Below are 25,563 nucleotides of genomic sequence, written 5' to 3'. Positions count from 1 at the left end.
GACATTTTTCTTTTTACTGAAGCACAGTTGATTTACAATGCTGTGTTAGTTTCAGGTGTACAGCAAAATGATTCAGTTTATATGTATGTGTAATTTTTCAGATTCTTTTCCGTTACATTAATAGGTCATTACAAGACATTGAGTGTAGCTCTGTGTGCTATAGACTAGGATATTTTTTCCAAACTTTCTATTTTGTATTGGGGAATAGCCAATTAACAAAGTTGTGATAGTTTCAGGTGAACAGCAAAGGACTCAGCCATACATATACGTGTATCCATTCTCCCCCGAAGTTCCCTCCCACCCAGGTGGCCGCATAACATTGAGCAAAATTCCCTGCGCTATACATTTTATCTATTTTATATAGAGTAGTTTGTATCTGCTAATCCCAAACCCCTAATTTATCCTTCCCCCACCCACTTTTCCATTTGGAAACTATGTGAGTCTGTCTCTGTAAATTCATTTGTATCCAGAGACATTTTTGATTGTCACAAGTGGATGGGGACACTGCTGGCCTCTAGTGGCTAGAGGCCAGCAATGCTGCTAATCATCCTATTAGACTCGAGAAAGACCCCGCGGAGCAGGAGCCAGAGCCAAAGGGCAATAGAGTCCAGGTTAAGAAAGTCTACTGTAAGGGGTGATATTGATCAGTAAATGAACGTTGAAAGAATAATAAATCCTAGAAAAGCCTAAGCAATGATCTGGTCTGAGTTCAGCCGGGGGTGTGTTTGTTTTCTAAGCAACCATTAGGTAGAGTTGGATACCTAAGAAATAGGTCTGTGCGGGCTTATCCCTACACGCATACGCCACGCCTTCCAGCGACAGGATACAGTACAGAGAACCTCCGTTTTGCAATGCGCCTGTTACAGATGACCATCAGCAGATTCCCTTCTCCACGATTTTAAACACAGCCCTTCTGCTTCATGCAGCTAGCTATGCGCGCCCCAGCTCCCCGTGTAACATTCTGCCAAACACCTTCATCAGCTCGGGGAGGGCTCAGGGCTAGTGAAGGGCTGACGCATGATGAGGGCTGCAGGCTATCTGCATTTCTTCCAGCATTTATTTTCGCTCCTGGAGGACTAGAAGACTGCTTAATTGCTTTTCAAACAGCTATCATGCCCTCCTAGCTTTACAGCTTCTTCCAGAAGATGATTACAATGGTCTATTATTTTTCAAGCAAAAACAGCACTCCCTCACCCCTCGGTAATATATGCACTGTCAATTTCAATAGCGCCAGCTGCCTTTACCTGACATGGCTCTTTTTCCCCCTTTATTCCCCCTCCTTTGCTGTTGTCAGCCTGTTTAATCTTTCTGGGAAGAGCTTCTTAGGCACACAATTATATTTACAGAGTCTCTGTACACTTGTGGATACAATTAAAATGTAAACAGTGCACATTTAGCTTAATGTTGACATTTCTCATTCCTTAGAGGAGGAATTTACTTAAACATTAATAACTAAACGTGCAACGGACTTTCCAAGCTGAGAAGGGGAGAAAGGTGCACCACGGATCTCTCATCTGGTAGAATTGTGGGTTTGTTTAAAAAAGATATGCAAATGGAGACCTACTTTCACTGTTCACTTTCATGCATTGGAGAAGGAAATGGCAACCCACTCCAGTGTTCTTGCCTGGAGAAGCCCAGGGACGGCGGAGCCTGGTGGGCTGCCGTCTATAGGGTCGCACAGAGTCAGACACGACTGAAGTGACTTAGCAGCAGCAGCAGCAGCTGAATTTGAAATTGGTTACTTTATCTCATAGTGGAATCATATACCAATGTAGACTTTTGAACAAAATCCAAAGTTAACCTCTGCTTGTCTTGGCTCATGGCTTGAAGGGGCTGGTGTGATTTTTTTTTTTTTTTTTGAAGTTGCTATTGAATTTAAATTTAAAAGAAGGAAGACAGTCTTGCCCTTCTCTGTAAAAGCTCCTGCTTTCATGTGACAGAGTATTACAATTTTTTAAATTGACAATCTGAAAAAAAGGAAAGCAAAAGAAGGCTAAGATACACACTAGGAGCTGGAATTTGGGTTTGGGTCCTCCAAATCCTATACTCGCGCCTTCTCCCCTCCTCCACAAGGTGAAAGAACAAAGTGAGTGGCAAAATATCAGCTCGGTTAACCACTGGGCAAGCATCCAAAGCCTGGAGAAGGAAATGGCAACCCACTCCAGTATTCTTGCCTGGAAAACCCCATGGACGGAGGAGCCTGGTGGGCTGCAGTCCACGGGGTCAAAAATAGTCTGCATGACTGACACTATCACTTTTTTACTTGCAAGCGTCCAGTGATGCCCCCATCTCCTCATACAGGGCTTCTGCACCATAGGCAGGGTTGAAGAGTGAGGCTCAGATGGGCAACCAGGTTTCCACATTCTTGCTTCCTCAAGTCCTGGTCACCTGGGTCTGTGGCACAGGATTCAACTGACTGTGTGGACAAATGGTGGAGCCCCCTCAACTTCGATGGAGAAGTCACAACAATAGACAGGAATAAGAGCAGGTGCTCCTGACACCTGCTCTATGACATCTGCATCTCTTTGCATGATGGCCTTTTTGGTCAGCTGAATTTGCTCTACACTTCCAGGCAGTCTGGATGTACTCCCTAGAAGGAGTGTCACTCCCTTGGGCTACCCTGGTGGTTCAGTGGTAAAGCATCTACCTGCAAAGCAGGAGATGCACGTTCAATCCCTGGGTTGGGCAGATCCCCTGGAGGAGGGCATGGGAACCCACTCCAGTATTCTTGCCTGGAGAATCCCATGGACAGGGGAACCTGGTGGGCTATAGTCCATAGGGTTGTAAAGAATTGGAAACAACTGAATCGAATTAGCACGCAGGCCCACGGAAGGATCCCTTAACCAGTGACTGAAAGCGTTGGTGTATTGTTTAACAGCACTTCACCCTTGGAGTGAATAACTCCTAGCTGTATCTATCAGAGGTTCCGAGTGAAACTGAGGTCCAGGTGCCTACAGGGATGACTGTCTTGATAACAAACACTTCGTGGCTGTCTCTTCTCCCCTGTCACTTTCCCACTCCTCTATCTTGATCCCTGGAATCACCTCTCTAAGAAATTACTTCTACTCCTATCCTTGTTTCTGGGTCTATTTCTCAGGAAACCGAAACCAAGACAAAAAGGATAGACGACTAGTTCCATCCTTAACAGGCAGACCCCCTCCAGAGAAGCTGGAAGCAAAACTGAATGTAAGAAAGCCTGGCGTGCAAAGATGCAGGAGGTGAAAAAGAAGGAGCTGGCAGAGCCATACGTCTTATAAGCCCAGCGGTCCTCATGCAGGAGTAGGGCTTGGCGCAGTGAGTGTCTTGGCATCTGACAGTAATATTTACAATCCCTTCTCCGCTCAAGGAGAGATGGCAGAAGACAGGGTAGTAGAAGGTTGGGATTCTTCCCTTCAGGTTCCAGCCCAGCCCACTCCTAAATAGAGAAAAGCCAAAATAGCTTCCCTTCCCAACAGCTCAGGTTTGTCCCAAGCTTTTCCCACTTCAGAAGGGCAAGCATTCCAAGCTGTCCATGGTCAGAACTCCCCATAAGCTCCCATCCCTGCAGGGAAGACAGAATACTATTTGACTTCCAGACCCGCATCACTTTCAGATTCATCATGGTAGGACTTACTATTCAAACAAGATAGTTCTTTAATTCCTCCTCTTCCTGGTATGAACACGACTCTGAGCTACGAAAAACGTGTAGTGGAGCCTTTGGAGTGTGTTTTATTAAAAGGTAAGATTATGCTTGAAGCAAAGGTTAGGCAAACATTGGTTTAACGCCCTAGTACTCCACAGGCAGGGAACATTTTCTCAGGTTGGGAAGCTGAATAAAATGGATTCTAGGTTAAGAAAGGTCTTTACTTAAAGGGCAAACCAAAATATAATCAGAAAGATTAAAACAGCTTGAAACAGGTATTTTAAAAAAAAGGAGGGGGAGAAGACTGGTTTTAAGTGGAGATCTGTTTCTTCTTTCAAAGTCTCAAAAGTGCATGTGTCTGTTTTAGAAATACAATTATTCTCAAAGACAAGTGTAATTGAAGGAGTGCAGTTAGATTGGTCCTCGGCACAGCCTCAAATTTAAACAGGAGAAAAGCTCCCAAGGCCCCCTTCCCAGCACGACCCAATTAAGTGTCCTGCTCCTTCATGGCACCTGTTCCCGGGTTCAGATTGCCAGACCTGAGTCCCATTTCCCCAGGGCACAGGTGGGCTGGGGATGAGAGCAGCTGCTCTTAAACTTGTTATGGGCCAGAAACCTGACACTTCACAGGTACACTAGCACAGCTGCTTTTCTGGCCGAGGAAGGCATGGCTAACCGCTTACAGGGGAAGACACCCAGGTGTGAGAAACTCTTCGGTTTTCTTAGTGTCAAGTATAATACATCACCAAGCCTTGAAGCAGTCACAATACACATCTGTCCAAGGACCAAGTGAATGAAGAGGCAGGGATGTCGTTTGGCGCTTTCCTGAGCCTCTGACCACACTCTCCACAACAGGAAGTTCCAGCACCTTTTCTCAACTTCATCTGATTTAATCAAAGCCATGCAGAAACTTGTTGGACTTGTTACCTGTTATAAAAATGATGTTCTGACATACCCGGATTTAACAAATGGTTTTGCCACTCTGAGATTTATGGTGGGCAGTTAATTTTTCCTAGATTCACTGGTACTGGTTAAATTTTTGAAACACTGCTTTGTGCTGTGCTGTGCTCAGTCATGTCCAACTCTTTGTGACCCCAGGGCCTATAGCCCTCTGAGCTCCTCGGTCCATGGGATTCTCCAGGCAAGAATACTGGAGTGGGCTTCCAGGCCCTCCTCCAGGGGATTTTCCAGACCCAGGGATTGAACCTGAGCCCTCTGCATCTCCTGCATTCCAGGAGGATTCTTTATTGTTGAGCCATCAGGGAAGCCTGAAACACTGTTTTAGTGGTTGGTATGTAGTCGCTGCCCTGAAGCTCTTTGAATGCCCTTTCATGGGCACCCTCCCCTCACAGCTCCTCCCCTGGGATCACCAAGACCTCTAACAGTTACAAATTTAATGCCCAGAACTGCATCTGTCCTCAGGACTCTGCTCCATTTTGAGGGCTGCAGCACTAATTTAGTGGGACTCCCCTCTCTGTCACTTCCCTTCTCTCTAGGATCTGGCTCTTCAAGTCCTCACTGCCTCATTGGCTCTCTGATAGCTCAGACATATTTCATATACTTTCTTCAGCTTTTCTAGTTGTTCTTGGTGAGAGTGTTGGTGAGCAATAAGCCAGTCTATCACTGCTAGAAGCAGGAATCATCTGTGGACTTTTTATGTGAAACAGACAAATCACTATTCGATAAGCTACTGGGAGTTTGGTTATTTGCAGCCCAATGAATCTCTAACTAATAAGCACTGCTGGACTTTCCTGGTGGTGCAGTGGGTAGGAATCCACCTGCTAGTGCAGGGGACACAGGTTTTATCCCTGTTTCAGGGAGATGCCACACGCCATGCAGCAACTAAGCCCCTGTGCCACAACTACTGAGCCCGCACATGCTGTGACTACTGAAGCCCTTGCACCTGAAGCCTGTGCTTCGCAACGAGAAGCCTGCACTTAATGAAGATAATCCCTGCTCATCACTGCAACTAGAGAAAGCCCGCGCAAAAACAACGAAGACCCAGAGCAGCCAAAACGAAAATAAACAAATAGCATTGCTAGGACCCTGACATGTGTGTGATACAATCTCATTTGAGTTGTGTGATAGCTTTGGCATGTGGGCAAAAGGAAGGGGACTGAGCAGACTGCTTGATGGGAATAAAGAATTATAAAGAATCTTGGAATAAGTAAGTACTTCAGGGTGATCAGAGAAAGATAACCTAGGTTTCTTCATTCTGAAAAAAAAAAAAAAAAAGGGAAGAGATCCATTAAATGTACTAACAGGATGAAAGGGTTATTAGAAAAACTTTGGAAACTGCTGAGTGGTAATATTTCTAAGCCAGTTAATAAGGTGCTGGAAACCCAAGAGGAAGGCATTTCGTCTTAGCTTTGCCATTAAGCACAAAGTCCAAACTTTCGGCACATGATTTATAACCCTGGGAGCTCTGCAGATTTCATTAAAAAGTGCTAAATAAAGCCTGACACTCTCTCCCAAGCTGTCCCATGGCCCAGAATATGGAGAGATAAGGGTCTTTTTCCAAGGTCAGATTCCAGACAGCAGGGAGCCGTGGATATGAGGTTAAAGGAAAAACAGCACACACACACACACCCCACACGATATGGGCAGTTGGTAGGAATAATCTATCTAACTCTCCAACTCTCAGTGAAGGATTGTATTTTCCAAACATGGTTCCATTATCGTGTCCCACCCACTCCACATACTCTTCTTTCAATGGACACAGATTCTCCTCCATTGAGGGGTGGGTCTCTTTTCCTCCTTCATTTTGCATCCAGGTGGTGGACGGATGCTATGCGACTTCCAAGAATAGGTCATAAAGAGCAACATGGCTTTCACTGGCCCATTTGGGATCCTTGACCTGGGAATCCTGTTACCAGTCACATGCAAAGGCCACAAACCCAGCCTTGACCACCGATCATCAGTATCAGCGGCAGCAGCCATGTGAATGAGCAAGGCTTCAGGAAATTCCAGCCCCTAGCCTTTGAACTGATCTAGGAGCTCAAATGCAGAGATGCGCTGTCCCCATCAAGCACTTCCCCAACTGCAGGCTTATGGGCAAACAAAATGTTGTTTTGAACCATGACGCTTAAGAGTGGGCTGTTGGGACTTCCCTGGTGGTCCAGTAGTTAAGAATCTGCCTTGCAATGCAAGGGACACTGGTTCGATCCCTGGTCCGGGAGGATCCCACATGCCACAGGCAACGAAGGCTGTGCTCCACCAGCACAAGCCAGTGCTCTAGATCCGGAGAGGCACAACTACTGAGCCCATGCCCTGCAACTACTGAGGCCCAAGTGCCTAGAGCTTGTGTTCCACAACAAGAGAAGCCACTGCGATGAGAAACCCACACACCACAAGGAAGAGTACCCCTGCTGGCTGCAACTAGAGGAAGCCCTCATGCGGCAACAAAGACCCACCGCAGCCAGCAAATAAGTAAGTAAATCTTTTTTTTTAATTTTTTTTTTTTTAAGAGAAGGTTGTAATACAGCAATAGCAAGCCCTCCTTCTTCCACTGCTCTGAGTGGTAATGCTTACAAGAGTTGCTCAGATCTCTCTCATGACAGAGAATGTACTCAAAAAGACAGAGTTTACCCAAAACATGAGCTGATCCAAATGGACCCACGAAGGCAAAGTTTGGGGTCTTAACAAAGCCTCAACTTGTCGCGAGGTATTTCCTTACTGGAATGATTGGCAGAAATGCCAACCTCAGCCTTTTAATGATCCTGGGTTTAGTTTCCTTGTTGGTGGCTTTATCGAGAAAAAATTAAAGATAAAGCAGTGAAGGGCTCTTTGACAGAGACCACCAACTGATTCCCTAGATCTGTGTTCTCTTTCCTTCAGTAGCAAGTTCCTAAATCGTGGCAGCATACAGACCACTCAGAATGAAGGTTCCTGTTGTAAACCTGTGGTGCCCGTATCCTCCATCCCCCACCTAATCTCAGCGTAGCTGTGCAGACAGGTCCACACACCGGTCTCCATACCTGTTTTCTTCTCTATGCCATATTCATTTGCTTTCTCTTCTTTAATTGAAGTAAAAATTTGTACCATTTAAAAATCAGTTAATAATCATTTTAGAGTATAAAAGTTGAGGGTTTTTTTTTTTCTTAGTATATTCACAATGTTGTACAACCATAATTACGATCTAGTTCCAGAGGATATCAACCAAAAAGATACCCTGTACCAATTAAGCAGTAACTCCCCATTCTGCCCTGCCCCTAGCCTTTGGCAAACACTAATGGCACCCCACTCCAGTACTCTTGCTTGGAAAATCCCATGGCGGAGGAGCCTGGTAGGCTGCAGTCCATGGGGTTGCTGAGAGTCGGATACGACTGAGCGACTCCACTTTCACTTTTCACTTTCATGCATTGGAGAAGGAAATGGCAGCCCACTCCAGTGTTCTTGCCTGGAGAATCCCAGGGACAGGGGAGCCTGGTGGGCTGCCGTCTATGGGGTCGCACAGAGTGGGACACGATTGAAGTGACTTAGCAGCAGCGATCTGCTGTGTCTCTACAGATTTGCCTATTCTGGACATTTTCTATAAATGAAATTGTATAATTATGTAGCATTTTTTGGTCTGTTTTTTTCACTTGATATTTTCAAGGTTCATCAGTGTTACAGCATATGTTAAGTATTTCATTTCTTTTACTGGTTGCATGAGATCCCATTGTGCAGAGAGACCACATTTTGTCTATCTGTGGATTAGTTAATACACATTTAGTTTGTTTCCACTTTGGAGCTATTATGAATAATGATAGTGTTAACATTCACCTGCATGTTTTGTGTGAAACATGTTTTCATTTCTCTTAGGTACAAACATAGTGGAATTGCTGGGTTTTATAGTAATACTATAACTTTTTGAGGAACAGTCAAAATATTTTTCACAATAGGTGTGTCATTTAACTTTCTCACCAGCAATGTATTCCAATTTCTCCTCATCCTTTCGAATACTTACTATTGCTATTATTTTTGTATTTGCAATATGAAGTAATATTTCAATTTCCCACTTTCCTTCTTCCGGGAAAATTATTTAAAATAACCACTTAGAGTTGAGCCAGAGAAAACTCTGTTACTTCCATCACAACCAGTTTGTAAGTAACAAGTGCTGGCTACCCTGTCCTCTAGTTCTGGCTCAAGTGGGAGACTGCCTTCCCCTAGCTCATTGTGTCCCTGCCCCCATTTCTGGGATTTGGAAGCAATAAATCTTATAACTTTACTTCCTTTATGTGAGTATGTTGAAACCGTGCTTTCAATCAAAATGACCCTGGGGTTTTCACGTCCTCAGAATGGGTACCTGGATGCTGAGGGAGTTACTTGCCAACCCACTTTGTGCCTCCTTGTTCAGCAGGTCATGATCTGTGTATTTTTATATAAACAAACAAACGAATAAATAAATTTTATTTATTTATTTATTTTTGCCTGTGCTGGTTCTTCCTTTCCGCTTGGGCTTCTCTCTAGTTGCAGGGATTGGGTGCTATTCTGTGGTTGTGGTGTGCAGGCTTCTCAGTGGGGGGGCTGCTCTTGTTGCAGAGCACAAGCTCTCAGGGCCAGGGGCATCATTAGTTGTGGCTCGAGGGCTCAGTGGTTGTGGTTCCCAGGTTTTTGAGCATGGGCTCAATAGTTGTGGCACCCAGGCTTAATTGCTCTGTGGCATGTGGGATCTTCCTAGACCAGGGATTGAACTGTATACCCTGTATTAGCAGATTCTTTACCACTGAGCCACCAGTGAAGCCCATGATCTGTGTATTCTTAACACACAGATTGGGTTTCCAGTGCAATTTCCTCCCACAACTTTTAGTGTGAGCCAGAAGTCCAAGGGAACATTTCATGGAAAGATGGGCTCGATAAAGGACAGAAATGGTATGGACCTAACAGAAGCAGTAGATATTAAGAAAAGGTTGCAGGAATACACAGAAGAACTGTACAAAAAAGATCTTCAAGACCAAGATAATCACAATGGTGTGATCACTCACCTAGAGCCAGACATCCTGGAATGTGAAGTCAAGTGGGCCTTAGAAACCATCACTACAAACAAAGCTATTGGAGGTGATGGAATTCCAGTTGAGCTATTCCAAATCCTGAAAGATGATGCTGTGAAAGTGCTGCACTCAACATGCCAGCAAATTTGGAAAACTCAGCAGTGGCCACAGGACTGGAAAAGGTCCGTTTTCATTCCAATCCCAAAGAAAGGCAATGCCAAAGAATGCTCAAACTACTGCACAATTGCACTCATCTCACACGCTAGTAAAGTAATGCTCAAAATTCTCCAAGCCAGGCTTCAGCGATATGTGAACCGTGAACTTCCTGATGTTCAAGCTGGTTTTAGAAAAGGCAGAGGAACCAAATTGCCAACATCCGCTGGATCATGGAAAAAGCAAGAGAGTTCCACAAAAACATCTATTTCTGCTTTATTGACTATGCCAAAGCCTTTGACTGTGTGGATCACAATAAACTGTGGACAATTCTGAAAGAGATGGGAATACCAGACCACCTGATCTGCCTCTTGAGAAATCTGTATGCAGGTCAGGAAGCAACAGTTAGAACTGGACTTGGAACAACAGACTGGTTCCAAATAGGAAAAGGAGTTCGTCAAGGCTGTATATTGTCACCCTATTTATTTAACTTATATGCAGAGTACATCATGAGAAACGTTGGACTGGAAGAAACACAAGCTGGAATCAAGATTGCCGGGAGAAATATCAATAACCTCAGATATGCAGATGACACCACCCTTATGGCAGAAAGTGAAGAGGAACTAAAAAGCCTCTTGATGAAAGTGAAAATGTAGCGTGAAAAAGTTGGCTTAAAGCTCAACATTCAGAAAACAAAGATCATGGCATCCAGTCCCACCACTTCATGGGAAATAGATGGGGAAACAGTGGAAACAGTGTCAGGCTTTATTTTTCTGGGCTCCAAAATCACTACAGATGGTGACTGCAGCCATGAAATTAAAAGACGCTTACTCCTTGGAAGCAAAGTTATGACCAACCTAGATAGCATATTCAAAAGCAGAGACATTACTTTGCCAACAAAGGTCTGTCTAGTCAAGGCTATGGTTTTTCCTGTGGTCATGTATGGATGTGAGAGTTGGACTGTGAAGAAGGCTGAGTGCTGAAGAATTGATGCTTTTGAACTGTGGCGTTGGAGAAGACTCTTGAGAGTCCCTTGGACTGCAAGGAGATCCAACCAGTCCATTCTGAAGGAGATCAGCCCTGGGATTTCTTTGGAGGGAATGATGCTGAAGCTGAAACTCCAGTACTTTGGCCACCTCATGAGAAGAGCTGACTCATTGGAAAAGACTCTGATGCTGGGAGGGATTGGGGGCAGGAGGAGAAGAGGACGACAGAGGATGAGATGGCTGGATGGCATCACTGACTCGATGGATGTGAGTCTGAGTGAACTCCGGGAGTTGGTGATGGACAGGGAGGCCTGGCGTGCTGCGATTCATGGGGTTGCAAAGAGTCGGACACGACTGAGCGACTGATCTGATCTGATACACCTAGGTGAAACTCTTCCTCAATGTTTAAAAGAGATGAACATCTAACAAATGTTTACTTTCATGAAACTGAAACACAGGATAGTATTTTGGGAATTGTAGGAACGTTGTAACTACAGATACAGCTTACTACACAAAAGGGAGAATCCTGTGCAATAGAAAAATCAAACCTCTTGCACGCTGTGAGGACAGAATGAGAAGATGGCAGTATACGAGCCGGGAAGCATTCTCTTTAAGCACAGCATCTGCTAGAATCCTGATCTTGGACTTTGCTCTAGAGCTGTGGACAGCAGAATGGGTGTGTGTGGATTCTCTGTATGGCCAGAGTGCAAACTCTCTTTTGAGAACCGATACTTCAAAGTACAATCAGACAACACAGATTCACAAATATGTTTACCATGGAAGGTAATGGAATTATATTCAGAAATGAAAAAAAGAGAAATTAACATCCAAATGAAAAGAAAAAAGAAAACAAACAAACCATACTCCTCCGCCAAACATTCCTGCTTAAAGAATGTCTCCATTTTAGAACCAAAAAGCAGTGGGCCTTGGGGAGGTAGAGAGGGAGGTGGAGAAGTGGCCTTGGTTGGGTGCAATCTCACACCAGGAGGGAGTCTTAGCAGCCATCCGGCCAGGGGTCATGACAGCACATGGTCCAGAACGCCTTGTCTAATCAGCTGCTTGCACTTCCACCGAGGCAAAAAGTGCTGAGGGGAGAGGGGGAGGAAGAGAGAGGAATGAAAAGCATTTTAAAATACATGTTGTGTCATTAAAAAGCAGCAATGCACGATGAATATTTCAAACTGCACCAGTGAAGTAGTTAAAGGCTAAGCTTAAGTATATTTGCTATTTTCATCAACCAAAATCGATGGTACTTAGAGCTGTGCTAATATCTGAATTTTATACACAAATTCATTCCTTGCTTAAGTTAAATTTAAACTAAAGACTTATGAATTCTAGTAGGTATTCTCCTCAGTGCTTGCATTTTAAGATTTAAACACAGGAAAGCCAGGTAGGTGATCTGGGCCACGGACCATAAAGGGTGTGGCAACAGTTCGCTAAGAAGGCAAACAGAAGGAGTGTCTTCTCCATTAAACCTCTTCGAGGATCTATGTCTGAACGGTCAATCCTCTTCTAACAGTGCAACTCTTCTCCCATATTTTTCAAGGATGAAAAGTCTTTGTAACCCAAGGATGCTGGCCACATGCTGTGTGTGAGGAAGGTGGTGCCCGGCTAAGACTCATCCTCCATATCTGCTGAGAGCACACTGCTCTCATTCTGAGGTGGAATGGCATCTCCTGGTCTCATTCCCTCCCAAACAGCAAGGCTTAACACAAAAGGGAACATTTATTAAATTCTGGTATGGGGAGGTGCAGGGAGTGAGGCAAGAAGACTTTTTAAGCTCACAGGTGACCAAAGAAATCTCAAAGACTAGACAGACATAAATACTTGAGTAAAAATGAAAAACAGTGTATTAGAAAGTGCAGCATAGAGAAATCTAGAAAGGAACCGAAGGAGCGAGTACAGCAAGTACTCAAGGAAGCGGATGCCATTTCAGCAGCACCGTGTGCCTGACAGTTCTCTACAAACTCAAAGGCCTCACGTGGGACCCACGACCAAAGAAACTCCTGCCAACCAGTCCTGAAGACCCATGGGCCAAGGACTGATGTCTAACTTAACTGAATTTTTAAGTCTTACAACTATGAAATGCAAGGAAAGAAAAAGAAAAGAAAATGATGGAGTTGTTCACTGAACAGTTTTTCCAATGTCTACTAAAGACATTTGTTTTCATTTCTGTGCGATGAGAAACATGCCCCATAGAGTCAAGAATAAAGGACTGTATGGCAGGAAAATGTTTCCCTATTAGTATTTCACATTATGTGGGTGATCTATAACAGATTTTATAGAAAACCTATTTCAGATGTGCTCAGACATGTTAGAAGCCCCTTGATGTCCACTACAGTAGATGATGCTTTTAAGTTACTCCAGTTTTACAGACTGATACTGAGAGACAAAGTCTCATCAAGAGGAAGGCTTCTGCCCACAAACCCTAGAATCCACATGCCACAGAGCCCACATGCCACAACTACCAAGCTGCTGCCACAAAAGAAGCCCATGTGTCTAGAGCCTGTGGGGAGCGGGCAGTCTGACTACACCCATTATCCATACATGATGTTCAAGGGTCAACTGTATTATCCCTTTCTGACTACATGCAATGTTTGCTTCAAGTTTTTAGAAAAAGGATAAAAGGATATTTTATGATAAACTTAATGCCTATGACACAAATGATCATCGCAAGGTGGCATTTAGTTTGCTACTGATTCCAACATTTCCATCATTCGACACTCTTAGAAAATTTAAAGTATCCTAAGACAGTAAATACCTGGCTATGTTTTTTTAATAGCACCGAAGTACCATCCTCAACTTCAAATTCTCCGTAGTCTTTTAGACACCGCACCTGAAAAGAAAAACTGATGTTTTATCATATCTAAATTATTTTTTATTATGGAGTAACCATCAAGTCGGAGAAGACAATGGCACCCCACTCCAGTACTCTTGCTTGGAAAATCCCATGGACAGAGGAGCCTGGTGGGCTGCAGTCCCTGGGGTCGCTAAGAGTCAGACACGACTGAGCGACTTCATTTTCACTTGTCACTTTCATGCATTGGAGAAGGAAATGGCAACCCACTCCAGTGTTCTTGCCTGGAGAATCCCAGGGACGGGGGAGCCTGGTGGGCTGCTGTCTATGGGGTTGCACAGAGTCGGACACGACTGAAGCGACTTAGCAGAAGCAGCAGCAGCAACCATCAAGTAGCTGGGCACTGTACATGTACCTACAGTTCTGATGGGGAGGAAGAAAAATGCCAAATCAATGAATATATATGTAGGTCAGCACGGACAGCAAGGAAACTGAAGGAGATGTCAAAGAGAGTTTTGGGTTGGTTTTTCACTTTGATTTCATTTTCTTTTAACAATGTGTAAGACGCTTACATGGTTCTAAAGTTAAAACTTTAAAAACAGATACAGCCAGAAAATTTTAATTGTTCAATCCTATTCCCACCACCACCTACAGGCAAAGTTTTGGCTTGGGTTTATGTTTCCTCTCTTGTTTGTGCTTTGCTTTATTGTGCTTCTCTAATATTGATTTTTTTTTTTTTTTTTACAAACTGATGATTTGTGTCAACCCTGCATTGTCAGAGAGCAGGATTTTCTAAGCAATAAAATATGTATATAATGCTAAGACATACTCAATAGACGAGTATAAGCGTAACTTTTACATGCACTGGGAAACCAAAAGATTTGTGTGACATGTTTTGGTGAATATTTGCTTTATTTTGAGTCAGAAACCAAACCCATGGTATCTCCAAGTTATATGCCTATATACACTAGTATATATTCATATACCCCCTCCTTTGGACAAAAGTAAGCACATTCTATGCATTAAAGAAACACCCTTTTTTAAAAAAAGATATACTTACTTCTACACATAGGCTTTTCAGAGGTTTCATATTCTGTGTGATGTCCAAACCTTGGTCTCCTGCCAATGACCTCATGTAGGTAGCAACGGACTTTTTGTAACCATGGAACCAGTCCATCTGGAAACATAAAGATGGCTATTTGACAAAGCTATAAGAAAATAAACTTGCAGAAACTGTACACTAAGCCTTTCAAAAACAGCACACATGCCCACATGCATGTTTACTATGACCATTCATTCCAACTACAAATATTATTGATTGCCTATTATGAACCAAGCACTGGTACCTAGAACAGTAGGTATTGGTCATTCTGCATATTGGTACCTAATAATGCAGAATGATATACCACTTTCAAGGACTGGATGATTCAGTATTATAATAATGTTAACTGATCTATAGATCCAAGTCATTCTCAATCAAAACTCCAATTGTTTAAAAATATCAAACTTGACAAATAAGACTAAAATTTACATGGAATTCAAAAAGCCAAAAATAGTCAAGACACTTGAGAAAGAAGAACAAAATGGGAAAACTTACTTAAGAAGTATTACAAAATTACAATCATTTAAGCAGTATGAAATCAGTATAAGGACAAACGGACTAAGACAAAAGAAAGCCCCCCCCAGCACCAAACACACACATGCAACTTGGCTCGTACATTATTTACAAAAATCTATTCCACTACCGTAGATATCTTGTGAAAAATAAAACAAGATAACTCCGAAAAGACTGTACAGAAAAACATCTTCATAATCTTCTCTAGTAAAGTGTGTGCGTGCATACATACACACATACACCCCCTCCCTCAGGTTTAATACTCACAGAATGACTCACAAGACCCAGGAAAGCACTGTCCTGATGTCCACTGTTGTACTGTAGTGAAAGGAATACAAATTAGAACCAGCCAAAGGAAGAGACACCCAGGGTGAGGTCTGGGAGGGTCCCAGATGTGAAGCTTTGATTCCTCTCCCTGAGGAATCAGGACACACCACCCTCCCGGCACACTGCTGTGGAACAATGCACATGATGTCATGGAAACCAGGGAAGCTCACACAACCCTCGAGTGTCACGCACAGGCTGCATCGATGGATCAAACTATGACAGACTGAATCACAGGTGACGGAGCCCTACTTCTAGCTCCCCTCTCCTCTCTGCAATGATATCAAGAGGCTAAAAGTCTCAAACCTGAGGGGAGAGTGGGAACCTCTGAATTTGCAGCCAGTTGGTCAGAAGGGAGAGTGGCCCTGGGAACCCCCAAACCATAGCTGGTATCTGAAGTCAGGGCAGTCTTAGCCTATGAAGTTTGGTCTAACTAGGTCGTTAGTGTCTGAAGTCACTGCAGCAGTTGCTATGAGCTTCACTTTGCAAATGAGGCAATTTAGACACAGAGAGAGATGGAGTCACCTGCCTAGGATCTCACAGAAGCAGAGCCAACATTTCTACACGAGTTTCTTGCCTTAAATCCTGTGTCCTTAAATCCTGTGCCTCAGTGACTGGACAAATCAAGAATTCATCACACATATTCACAAAGATAAGCAAAGTACATGTGTGCCTGCTGAGTGTCTTCAGTCGTGTCCGACTCTGCGACCCTATGGACTGTAGCCTACCAGGGTCCTCGTCCATGGGATTCTCCAGGCAAGAATACTGGAGTGGGTTGCAAGCCCTCCTCCAGGGGATCTTCGCAACCCAGGGATCGAACTCGCATCACTTACGTCTCCTGCACTGGCAGGCAAGTTCTTTACCACAAAGGCCACCTGGGAAGCCCCAAGCAAAGTATGTACACACACATATTTTATGTAAAATCTACAAATAATCATGCCAGTTTTGAACCCTACTGATGGATCTCTAGCGACTAACATAATGGGACCCTTTATTTTGTTAATAGTAGTTTTCCATACAGCATTTAGAATTAGTCCTACCATTCTCAAACAGACCAAAAACTACTGAAAAGCAAATGTTAAAACAAAAAGACAAATACTATAAATACTATTACAGAAGCTGAGCCAGAACCTCAGCCAGTTTCTGAATTTACAAATTTGAACAAGAGTGCTAACTTACTTCTTCAGCAGACATGTGCAATTGTAAAGCACTTGGCAAGACACTGCCATAATCCCACCTGAGGGCACTAATCCGAAGCAGCCGGTCATATCTAGACCATTAACACAGCATTGGAGCAGAAGTTGTCTTGATCAGGAGAGGCTTTAGACTGAACCACCAGAAGGTAACACGTGGACTTTGATTTGGTGCTGGAGGCAAACAAACCACTGTAAGAGGACACCTTTGGGACAATAGGGAAAAGAGGAATAGACTGGATGGATGCTGTGAAGGGATGGTCACTGCTCTAGGCATGAGAATTGTACAGTGGTCATAGGTCAATTCTACAGTGAGAAAAGGCCCCAAAGGTCCTTATTTCTTAAAGATGCATACAAAACTATTCAGTGGTAAAATGTCTCATGTTTAGCCTAGACACATAAAACAAGATGAAGCAATTATGGCAAAATGTTAAGAACTGTTTGACGTATATGATGGCTCCATGGGGGTGGGGGTTGTAATATTATTTCCTGGTTTTAAGAATACTGCAATTTTCCATGATAAAAAAATGTTTAAATGGAAACAAAGAGAAAATTAAGAACACTCATAAAAGAGAGACATCTCCAAGAATTCTAACACCCACTGGGATGGGAGCCCTCCACTGCTCCCTGCCACCCCCACAAACACAGAGAAGCTCACAGGTGGGCTCCAGCGCAGCGCTGATTTCTTAGCAAAAACCAGTGTCGAAACTTGATGGCTGGTATCAAATCACCTCGTCCACTTGACTTTGCGTTATTCCTGATAAGACATTTAAGGAAAAGAATGCCTATTGAGTACAAGTCAAATTTTCAAAGGCAGCTAACAACTGACTCCATACTTGTAGTTAGCCATTTGGGTTAGTAGTTAACCTACCTAAATAGTTCTTAGCTCTGCCTCCACATCAGAGCTTTTGCTAATAGGATAAAATAGAAAAGTCAGGGAATTCCCTGGTGGTCCAATGTTTAAGACACTGCACTTTCACTGCTGAGGGCACAGGTTCAATCCCTGGTCAGGGAACTAAGATCCTGCAAGCTGTGTGGACAAACTTAAATTAAAAAAAAAGAATTTAAATACCTAACTAATTTGCCTAGGATCACACTCCCATTCTTGTGTTTAGCCATGTGACACATTGGGTTTTGCACACTGATTAATTTCCATTGTCTCCAAAAGACAAACTTTTGCCTCATTTTTTGGAATCCCTTTTTCATGATGGGGTAAGAGATTGAATATCACGGTGCATAAGATTATGGCCTCTTCATGTTCTCATCCCATGGAGTCCTCTTTCTTTTTTTTTTTTTTAATTTTATTTTTTAACTTTACAATATTGTATTGGTTTTGCCATATATCAAAATGAATCTGCCACGAGTGTACACGTGTTCCCAATCCTGAACCCTCCTCCCTCCCCATACCATCGGAGTCCTCTTTCTATGGTATTAGCACTTTCAAATCCTCATTCCCATAAAGGGAGCAAAGGACTCTAAAGTCAAATGCTCCTCCACTCGTCCAGGAAATATTTCTTGATCTTCAACCATGTGCATGTTTGTACTTTAGGGTCCTTGACACAGAGAGGGAGAACATTTTGGTTTTCCCCTATAAAATATATGTCTCTTTAGATATCAGACAAGCATCACCCTTTCCAATCAGATCTACAATTGTTTCCTGGGTGTGGTGTTTCAGTTTTGTACAATGAAGAGTTCTGGAGAAGGTGGTGGTGGTGATAGCTGTATGACACTATGAGTGTTTTGAATACTCTCAGTGGTATGTGTGCTCAGTCACTAAGTCGTGTGTGACTCTTTCTGACCTCATGGCCTGTAGCCTGCTGGGCTCGTCTGTCCATGGAATTTTCCAGGCAAGAGAACTTGGGTGGGTTGCCAGTTCCTTCTCCAGGGGATCTTCCCGACCCAGGGAATGCACCTCCTGCATTGGCAGTCAGATTCTTTACCACTGAGCTACCTGGTGTGTACCTTTACCACAATTGAAAAAAAAAAAGGGGGGGGGGGAACAAAACAAAAGGAGGTGTACAAAATTACTAAGTATCTACTTTGCAGTTTTAAAAGGAAAGAGATAAATACAAAATGTATGTGTCTGCTCTAGGCCCTGAAAATAGAGATAAATATATGTTCCCTGTCTTCTAGATCTGTACCATGTAGAGACGTACATGGACCATGTATATAGATGTACCATGTCTTCTAGATCTGTTCTAGACACTTCTGCCACTCTACAAACGTTAGATTTATTCTCCACACTGCTTACAATGTGCTCTTGATTATCATGAAATAGCACAAATAAAATACACCAAACTTAACATCAAAGTTCTTGATTAAGAACACAAGAACTTCCTTAAAAAGTCACATTTCCACATGAACAATTAAATAAGAATAGATTTCTTCTGACAAAGAATTTTAACCAGAAACTGGTAATAGTGACTGTCCTGCCCAGAACCAAACTAGGAGGATAGGGCACAGAATTCTGGATCCTGAATTTCCCCGTGGTACAAATACAGGAAAATCATTCCCTTACCGGACCAAGGCCTGTTCAGTCACCTCCTAAACAAGTGTGTAAACGGCTCTCCTTTCCCCTAGTCTGGCTCACCCCTCCTGTCACCTCCATGACCACCATGCTTCCTCTCAGTACCACCATCCACTATCCACATGGGGCAGGGGGTCCTCAGAACACAAACATGCCACCACCAGCCCCACATGCTCAGAAATCTCCCCTGGTGTTGCCCTTGGCTTGCTAAGTGCCAGCCAGACTGGCCTTTGGGAATGACCAGGTCCCTGGGCATCCCACCCTCTTTCAAGACTCAGGGCCTTTGCACATGCTGTTTCCTCCAAAAAATGCTCTCTGCCCACAGTAACTTCGTTGCTAAAACCCACTTCTTCAGGCTCCAGCTGAAGAATCTCTTCCTCAGAGAGAATTTCCAGGATTTCTCAATCTACCAATGTTTTCAGTGCATGACTCTCTCTTTCCCAGTGTGATGTTTTCCTTCATGGCAGGTACTCGGACACGCGTTACCTGCATTTAACCTCTGCCTTCTGCAAGACACTGTTGAGGGCCACGGGGGCAAACCTCTTGATTCTGCTGTTTACAACTGAAACACCAGAGCCCTTTATCAGCTCAAAACTGCTGAGTGCTTATCTGTTGCATGAACAAATGAAGGACTTGGGAACCTGAGTGCAGGACTTTCCATTTCCCTTACATTTACTGCAGACCTCTTGCGGATAAGTTCCTCGTTCATGAGTATCTATCCTTAAATACAGTCACTGCAAAGTGTTCCTACTGTTCTGTGTACTCCACACACCCTAACAACACGCTACTGATTTCTATGCCCAACTAGCTGATGAAAACACTACCTAACAAGGCCAGGGACGAAATCTCAAGTTGCAGACATACTTTTCTCCAGGATGAGCTCTCAATAACTCAATTTTCCTCCAGCAGTCAGTAGTCTTCTTCACCCAATCGCAGGTCCTCTGAAGTCTGTCGTTCAGCTCAAATTCTCCTCTGTGCCAGCTACCATGCTTGGCTCTATACAGTCTGCAATTCCAGAACCCTCTAGCCTACCAAGCTGCAGTGTTCCACAGCACAAGTTCCCAACCAACTTCACTCGAGCTTTCGGAAGTCACTGCTACTCCTGCTAAATTTGCAGACTGCCTGTTCTCCCTGTAGACCCACTAAGACCTCACCTGATGAAAACAAGCAGAGGAAACAACACACTTCACTCGTCAGGTCTGTTACTTGCTCCTAGGTCATCTCTTTCGCATCCACCCTAATTCCTTTCAAGTCACACCAGTCAGACAAGAAGTATTTATCGAACAGCCACCGTGTGCCAGCACTATTTGGTCCCTAGAGACATAACAACCATTAACACAAATCCTTCTGCTTCTGTATAGCTAGGGTATGATCAGGCTCACAAAGAATTAAAGAAAAAAAAAATCATATCTAAAAACTAATGTTAAGATGATCTGACATCAATATCACATTTCTTAAACTGTTTTAAAAGATCAACTTACCAACTTACACATCAGGTAGGTTTTGCTCGTATAAAGCTGTCATCTCCTCCAGAACTTGCCTGAGTCCATCCTCCTGAAACATGTAAAATTACCCCACCAAGTTTGTAGCAATACTCTATGCTTATGTACCTTATGAAAAACCAATAGTCCTTCCACACCTACTAAGATGGCTATAATGACATGTGTTGGAGAGGATGGGGAGAAACTGGAACCCTTGTCCAGTGCAGGGAGGAATGTCAAATGGTACAGCCCTACAGAAAACAGCCTTGTGGGTCCACAAAAAGTCAAATTTCGAATTCCCATATTATCCAGCAATTCCTTTCCTAGGTATACACTCAAGAGAACTGAAAATCTATGTTCATATAAAGTATGTCTATTCAATGGAATATTACTCAGTCAAAAAAACGTGTGCTGATACATACAACAACATGAACTTTGAAAACACTGCTTAGTGAAATAACCCAGACACAAAGGACAAATATTGTAAGATGCCACTTATCTGAAATGTCTAGAATAGGCAAACTCACAGAAACAAAGTAGATTAGAGGCTACCAGGCTGAGAGGGTAGTTACTGCTTAAAAGCTATAGAGTTTATCTGGAGGTATGAAAAAACTTTGGAAACAGGGGTGCTGGTTGCACAACAATGGGAACATAATTAATGCCACTGGAGTGGACACAGAAGAATGGTTAGAAATGGCAACATTTAAGTTTTGTATCATTTACCACAATTAAAAAATATAAAAAGGAATGAATTACTAACAAAATACACAATCAATATAGTCATTAAGGATACTCTTAAAGACACTGTACTGAGAAGTCAGACAGAAAGGAGTACACACTGTATGCTTCTCACTGGCCCTGTACAGAAAAGTTTGCATGTACAAACTGGCATGCTGACTGCAGAAATACAATAAAAAAGACAAATATAATCTGCAGGGGAAAGAAAATCCTTGGCTGCAGATGGGAGGTAGCCAGTGCCACAGAAGAGAAAAGGGAATCCTTGGGATAGCAGAAATCTTGGTTGGGTTGCTGCTTACAAGGATTGTATACATTTGTCAAAACCCTATTAAAACGTGTATGGTGTTGTACATAAATTATACCTCAATAAAGCTAATGACAAAAACCCAATAGTCTACAGAAGTAATAACACAAGACAAAAGCATGGAAATAACTTATTATTTATTGGAAAAGGATCTTAAAAGGTTACTACCAAAAAAAAAAAAAAAAAAAAACAAAACCAAAACAAAAACCTACACACTGCTAGGAAAACAGAAAGGCCAAAGGAGTTTTTCTGCTACCTACTTTGGCAAATTTCTAAATATATTTCCCTTGGAAGGATAAAAACATTAGAATTATAAAATTCATAAATGCTACATAATGTCTGTCAACAAGCAACCCCTACACCTGAAACACTGTAAGTAAACTATATTTCAATTAAAATTTTTGCCAAACAAATCCCCAATAATGCTGTAACAATGACAATCAGGAAAAAAAAAAAAACCACCTCAAAACAAAACAATGATAAGCAACTCATCTACTGTTAGAGCCAAAATAAATGCTTTAGCACTACGGGTATAACTACAAAATTACACTATTCAATGCTGCTTGGATGTAAGAAATGATTTCTAATGAAAAATGAAAGCATGACTTGTACCTACTTTTTCATCAACTAGTTAAAAAGATATCATGGAAAAGTCTGATTTACTAGAATTCAATTAAATATTCCGTTTATCACAAATATTATTTTAAGGGACAGCTGAAGCTCTTGCATGATTAGGATATCAGCAGGTATATAAAAGACAAGTATGAAATAAACTTGTAAAGATACAACTGAGTTTTCAGTTTTAAATTTTTTTTTTTTTTAAGACTTAAAATTTTTAAAATTTACACTGGGAATTGCATCATTTTGTGCTCCCACCTCCAGCTGTAAGCCCCTGGGAACTCAAGATAATTTTCCTAAAGACTCAAACGATGATCAGTTCTGCAGATACAAAGTGCATCATTCCAATTGGCCAAACACAGCACCTAACCATGAGGGATTCTGGAATGAAAAAGGCAGAGTCCCTGCCCTAAACCAGCTACCATCTGCCAGGGAGGAATGATTCTCGAAAGCATGTGTGCGTCCAGGGTGTGAGGGGTCAATCAGATCAAGACCAATTCTTAGTCTAACCCAGCTCAGCTGTCCCAATGGCCAGCCCCCAAAGGCAGCCAGGACTGCAAGAAAAGGTGCACCGACGCCCTCTAAGACCCAGAAGAGCCAGTGATTTTACACTTCTAAGTTCACCCCTGATTCCCCGCCTCCACCCTGCTGCTTCCCAAAGTGGGAAACCAACATTCAAGTCTGAGCGAAATAGACAGCTGGCCTCACACTCTGAAAAGCCAGCACCTGTGGGCACTGTCTGTGCCTTTGGGCTCCTTTCTTCCCACGTGGCCAAGTCTTCCCACCCTACTGGGGACTTATTGGAAAGACTCCACCCTCCTCAAACATCTGGCTTAAAACTCAGCATTCAAAAACTAAGATCATGGTATCCAGTCCCATCGCTTCATGGCAAATAGATGGGGAAAAAATGAAAACAGTGGCAGAATTTATTTTCTTGGGCTCCTAAATCATTGTGGATGGTGACTACAGCCATGAAGTTTAAAGACCCTGGCTCCTTGGAAGAAAAGCTATGACAAGCCTAGAGAGCGTTTTAAAAAGCAGAGATACCACTTTGCAGACAAAAGTCCCTATAGTCAAAGCTATGGTTTTTCCAGTAGTCATGTACGGATATGAGAGTTCGACCATAAGGAAGGCTGAGCACCAAAGAATTGATGCTTTTGAACTGTAGTGTTAGAGAAGACTCTTGAGAGTCCCTTGGACAGCAAGGAAATCAATCCAGCCAATCCTAAAGGAAATCAACCCTAAATACTCCTTGGAAGGACCGATGTTGAAGCTGAAGCTCCAATACTTTGGCCACCTGATGTAAAGTCCTAACTCACTGGAAAAGAACATGATGCTGGGAAAGATGGAGGATATGACGAAGGAGAAGGGGGCTACACAGGGGGAGATGGTTGGATGACATCACTGACCCAGTGGACATGAATTTGAATAAACTCAGGGAGACAGGGAAGGACAGGGAAGCCTGGCGTCGTGCCTCAGTACATGCGGTCATAAAGACTGGGGCATGACTTAGGGACTGAACAACAAAGGCCCCTCTGAGTACTACTTCTCCAGTGAACCTCCCGCTGTGGTCTCCTAACTTTTTAGATAAGGTAACTGCCTGAAGTTGCAAGAATAACAGACTGGAACTGAAGAAAACTGTTCAAGTTGCGGCTCCGCTTCCAACAGCTGCAAGTTCAGACAAGTCCTTTAACTTGATCCCTGATTCCAGTGGCTCAGCTTCCCCATCTGTTAAATGGCCCAAGTGTCAGACTAAGTGCTTTTGAATGTTCAAAACAAAACTCACCTTACCCAAAGGCTCTTCCTGCTGACCGCCAGATGTTTACTCTGCTGCCTGAGAGAAGCCTCCAGAGACGCGGTCCCTCCCCTCCCCCGCTACTCCTCTCACCTCCACCCCTGTCCTTGTACCTACAAGTCCTGTCGTCTCAGGACACGGTGTTCAGTGACCCCCGACCAGGCTGTTGACCACATCCATCTCTCCTGCTGTCTATTATTCCCCACTCAGAACCAGTCTTTCTTCTATCCGATCCATTCCCCAAAGTGCTGCGTGGTGCTTTAGTCCCTAAATCGTGTCCGACTCGTGCAATCCCATGGACTGTAGACTGCCAGGCTCCTCTGTCCACGGGATTCTCCAGGCAGGAATACTGGAGTGGGTTGCCATTTCCTTCTCCAGAGGATCTTCCCAACCCAAGAATCAAACCCAGGTCTCCTGCATTGCAGGCAGATTCTTTACCGACTGAGCTATGAGGGAAGCCCCTTAATTACTGGGGAAGCCCCTTCATTAATGAAGTTAAAGACGCTCAGTCTGACTTTTTGCGAAGTCTGACTCTCTGCGAGAGTCCATGCCAGAATACTGGAGTGGGTAGCCTTTCCCTTCTCTAGGGGATCTTCCCAACCCAGGGATTGAACCCAGGTCTCCCCCACTGCAGGCAGATTCTTTACCAGATGAGCCCCTAGCGCTCTAACAGCTATCTAAACACAGAGTAATCCCATCGCTTCTCTGAAATGCCTTGGGAGTGAAGAGCGAGCCTCCCGCCCAGAGCCCCCTTGCTGCCCGCCCTTCCCCGGCGGGGAGGGGAGGGTGTTTGCATGGCCGGCTCCCCGGGGGGGCTACACTCACCGCAGCCCTCAGGGCGCGGCTCTAACGCCCGGGCTACCCCGTCCCCACCTCCCCGGTGTAACTCGCACCTGAGCTCCAGCAGCCCGTCTCCCGGTCTCTCCGCGCGCCACCGGGGCGAGAGGCCCACCGCGCAGTCCGCGCGCACAGAGGCTTCGAGGACGCGGGGCGGCGGGGGTCGCTGAGGAAGTGGCGGCGTCCCCGGCGCGCGGGAAGCTGCCGAAACCGACCTGCCCACAGCCACGGAGTGGAACCACAGGCACACCCGCCATCTCGCACGCGGTTGTGCAGCTGCAGAGCAGCGGCCCGGGGAGACGCCCGCCCGCCCCCGCCCTCACGGCGCCCCGCCTCCGGCAGCCTTCCCTCGGCCGCGCGGGGCAGCTCCCGGGCCGGCTCCACGGGCTTCTCGCAGAACCCCGGCGCAGGCGCCGGGCCTCTGCGAGGGTCGGCGGCGCGTGAGCGGCCAGCACCTGCCGGCGCCTGGGGGCGGGGTTGTGTGGGCGGCGAGCCGGGCGGGCACCTGCGCCGGGGGCTTGCGGCGGGGGAGCGCGGGCTGGCGTCGGGGGTTGTGAGAGCGGGAGCGCCGCCCGGCGCACTGGGGTGAGGGCGGCGCGTG

General features: G+C 44.3%; 1 protein-coding gene across 1 annotated transcript; it reads right to left on the bottom strand.

Moving 5' to 3' along the window:
* Nucleotides 1–11,499: 11,499 nt before the first annotated feature.
* On the bottom strand, nucleotides 11,500–25,545 carry LOC112578871 (DNA replication complex GINS protein PSF1-like). Its single transcript, XM_044928271.2, has 5 exons — nucleotides 25,019–25,545; nucleotides 15,413–15,463; nucleotides 14,591–14,707; nucleotides 13,495–13,569; nucleotides 11,500–11,818 (listed from the first exon to the last, which is right to left on the bottom strand). The coding sequence occupies exons 1-5, from the start codon at nucleotides 25,217–25,219 to the stop codon at nucleotides 11,750–11,752; spliced, it is 513 nt and encodes a 170-aa protein (XP_044784206.2). The 5' UTR covers nucleotides 25,220–25,545; the 3' UTR covers nucleotides 11,500–11,749.
* Nucleotides 25,546–25,563: the final 18 nt, after the last annotated feature.

The sequence above is a fragment of the Bubalus bubalis genome, chromosome 14, assembly GCF_019923935.1.
Source record: "Bubalus bubalis isolate 160015118507 breed Murrah chromosome 14, NDDB_SH_1, whole genome shotgun sequence".
Taxonomy (NCBI): Eukaryota; Metazoa; Chordata; class Mammalia; order Artiodactyla; family Bovidae; genus Bubalus; species Bubalus bubalis.
The sequence above is the reverse complement of the archived record's forward strand: the minus strand, read 5'-3'. Positions and strand labels throughout refer to the sequence as shown.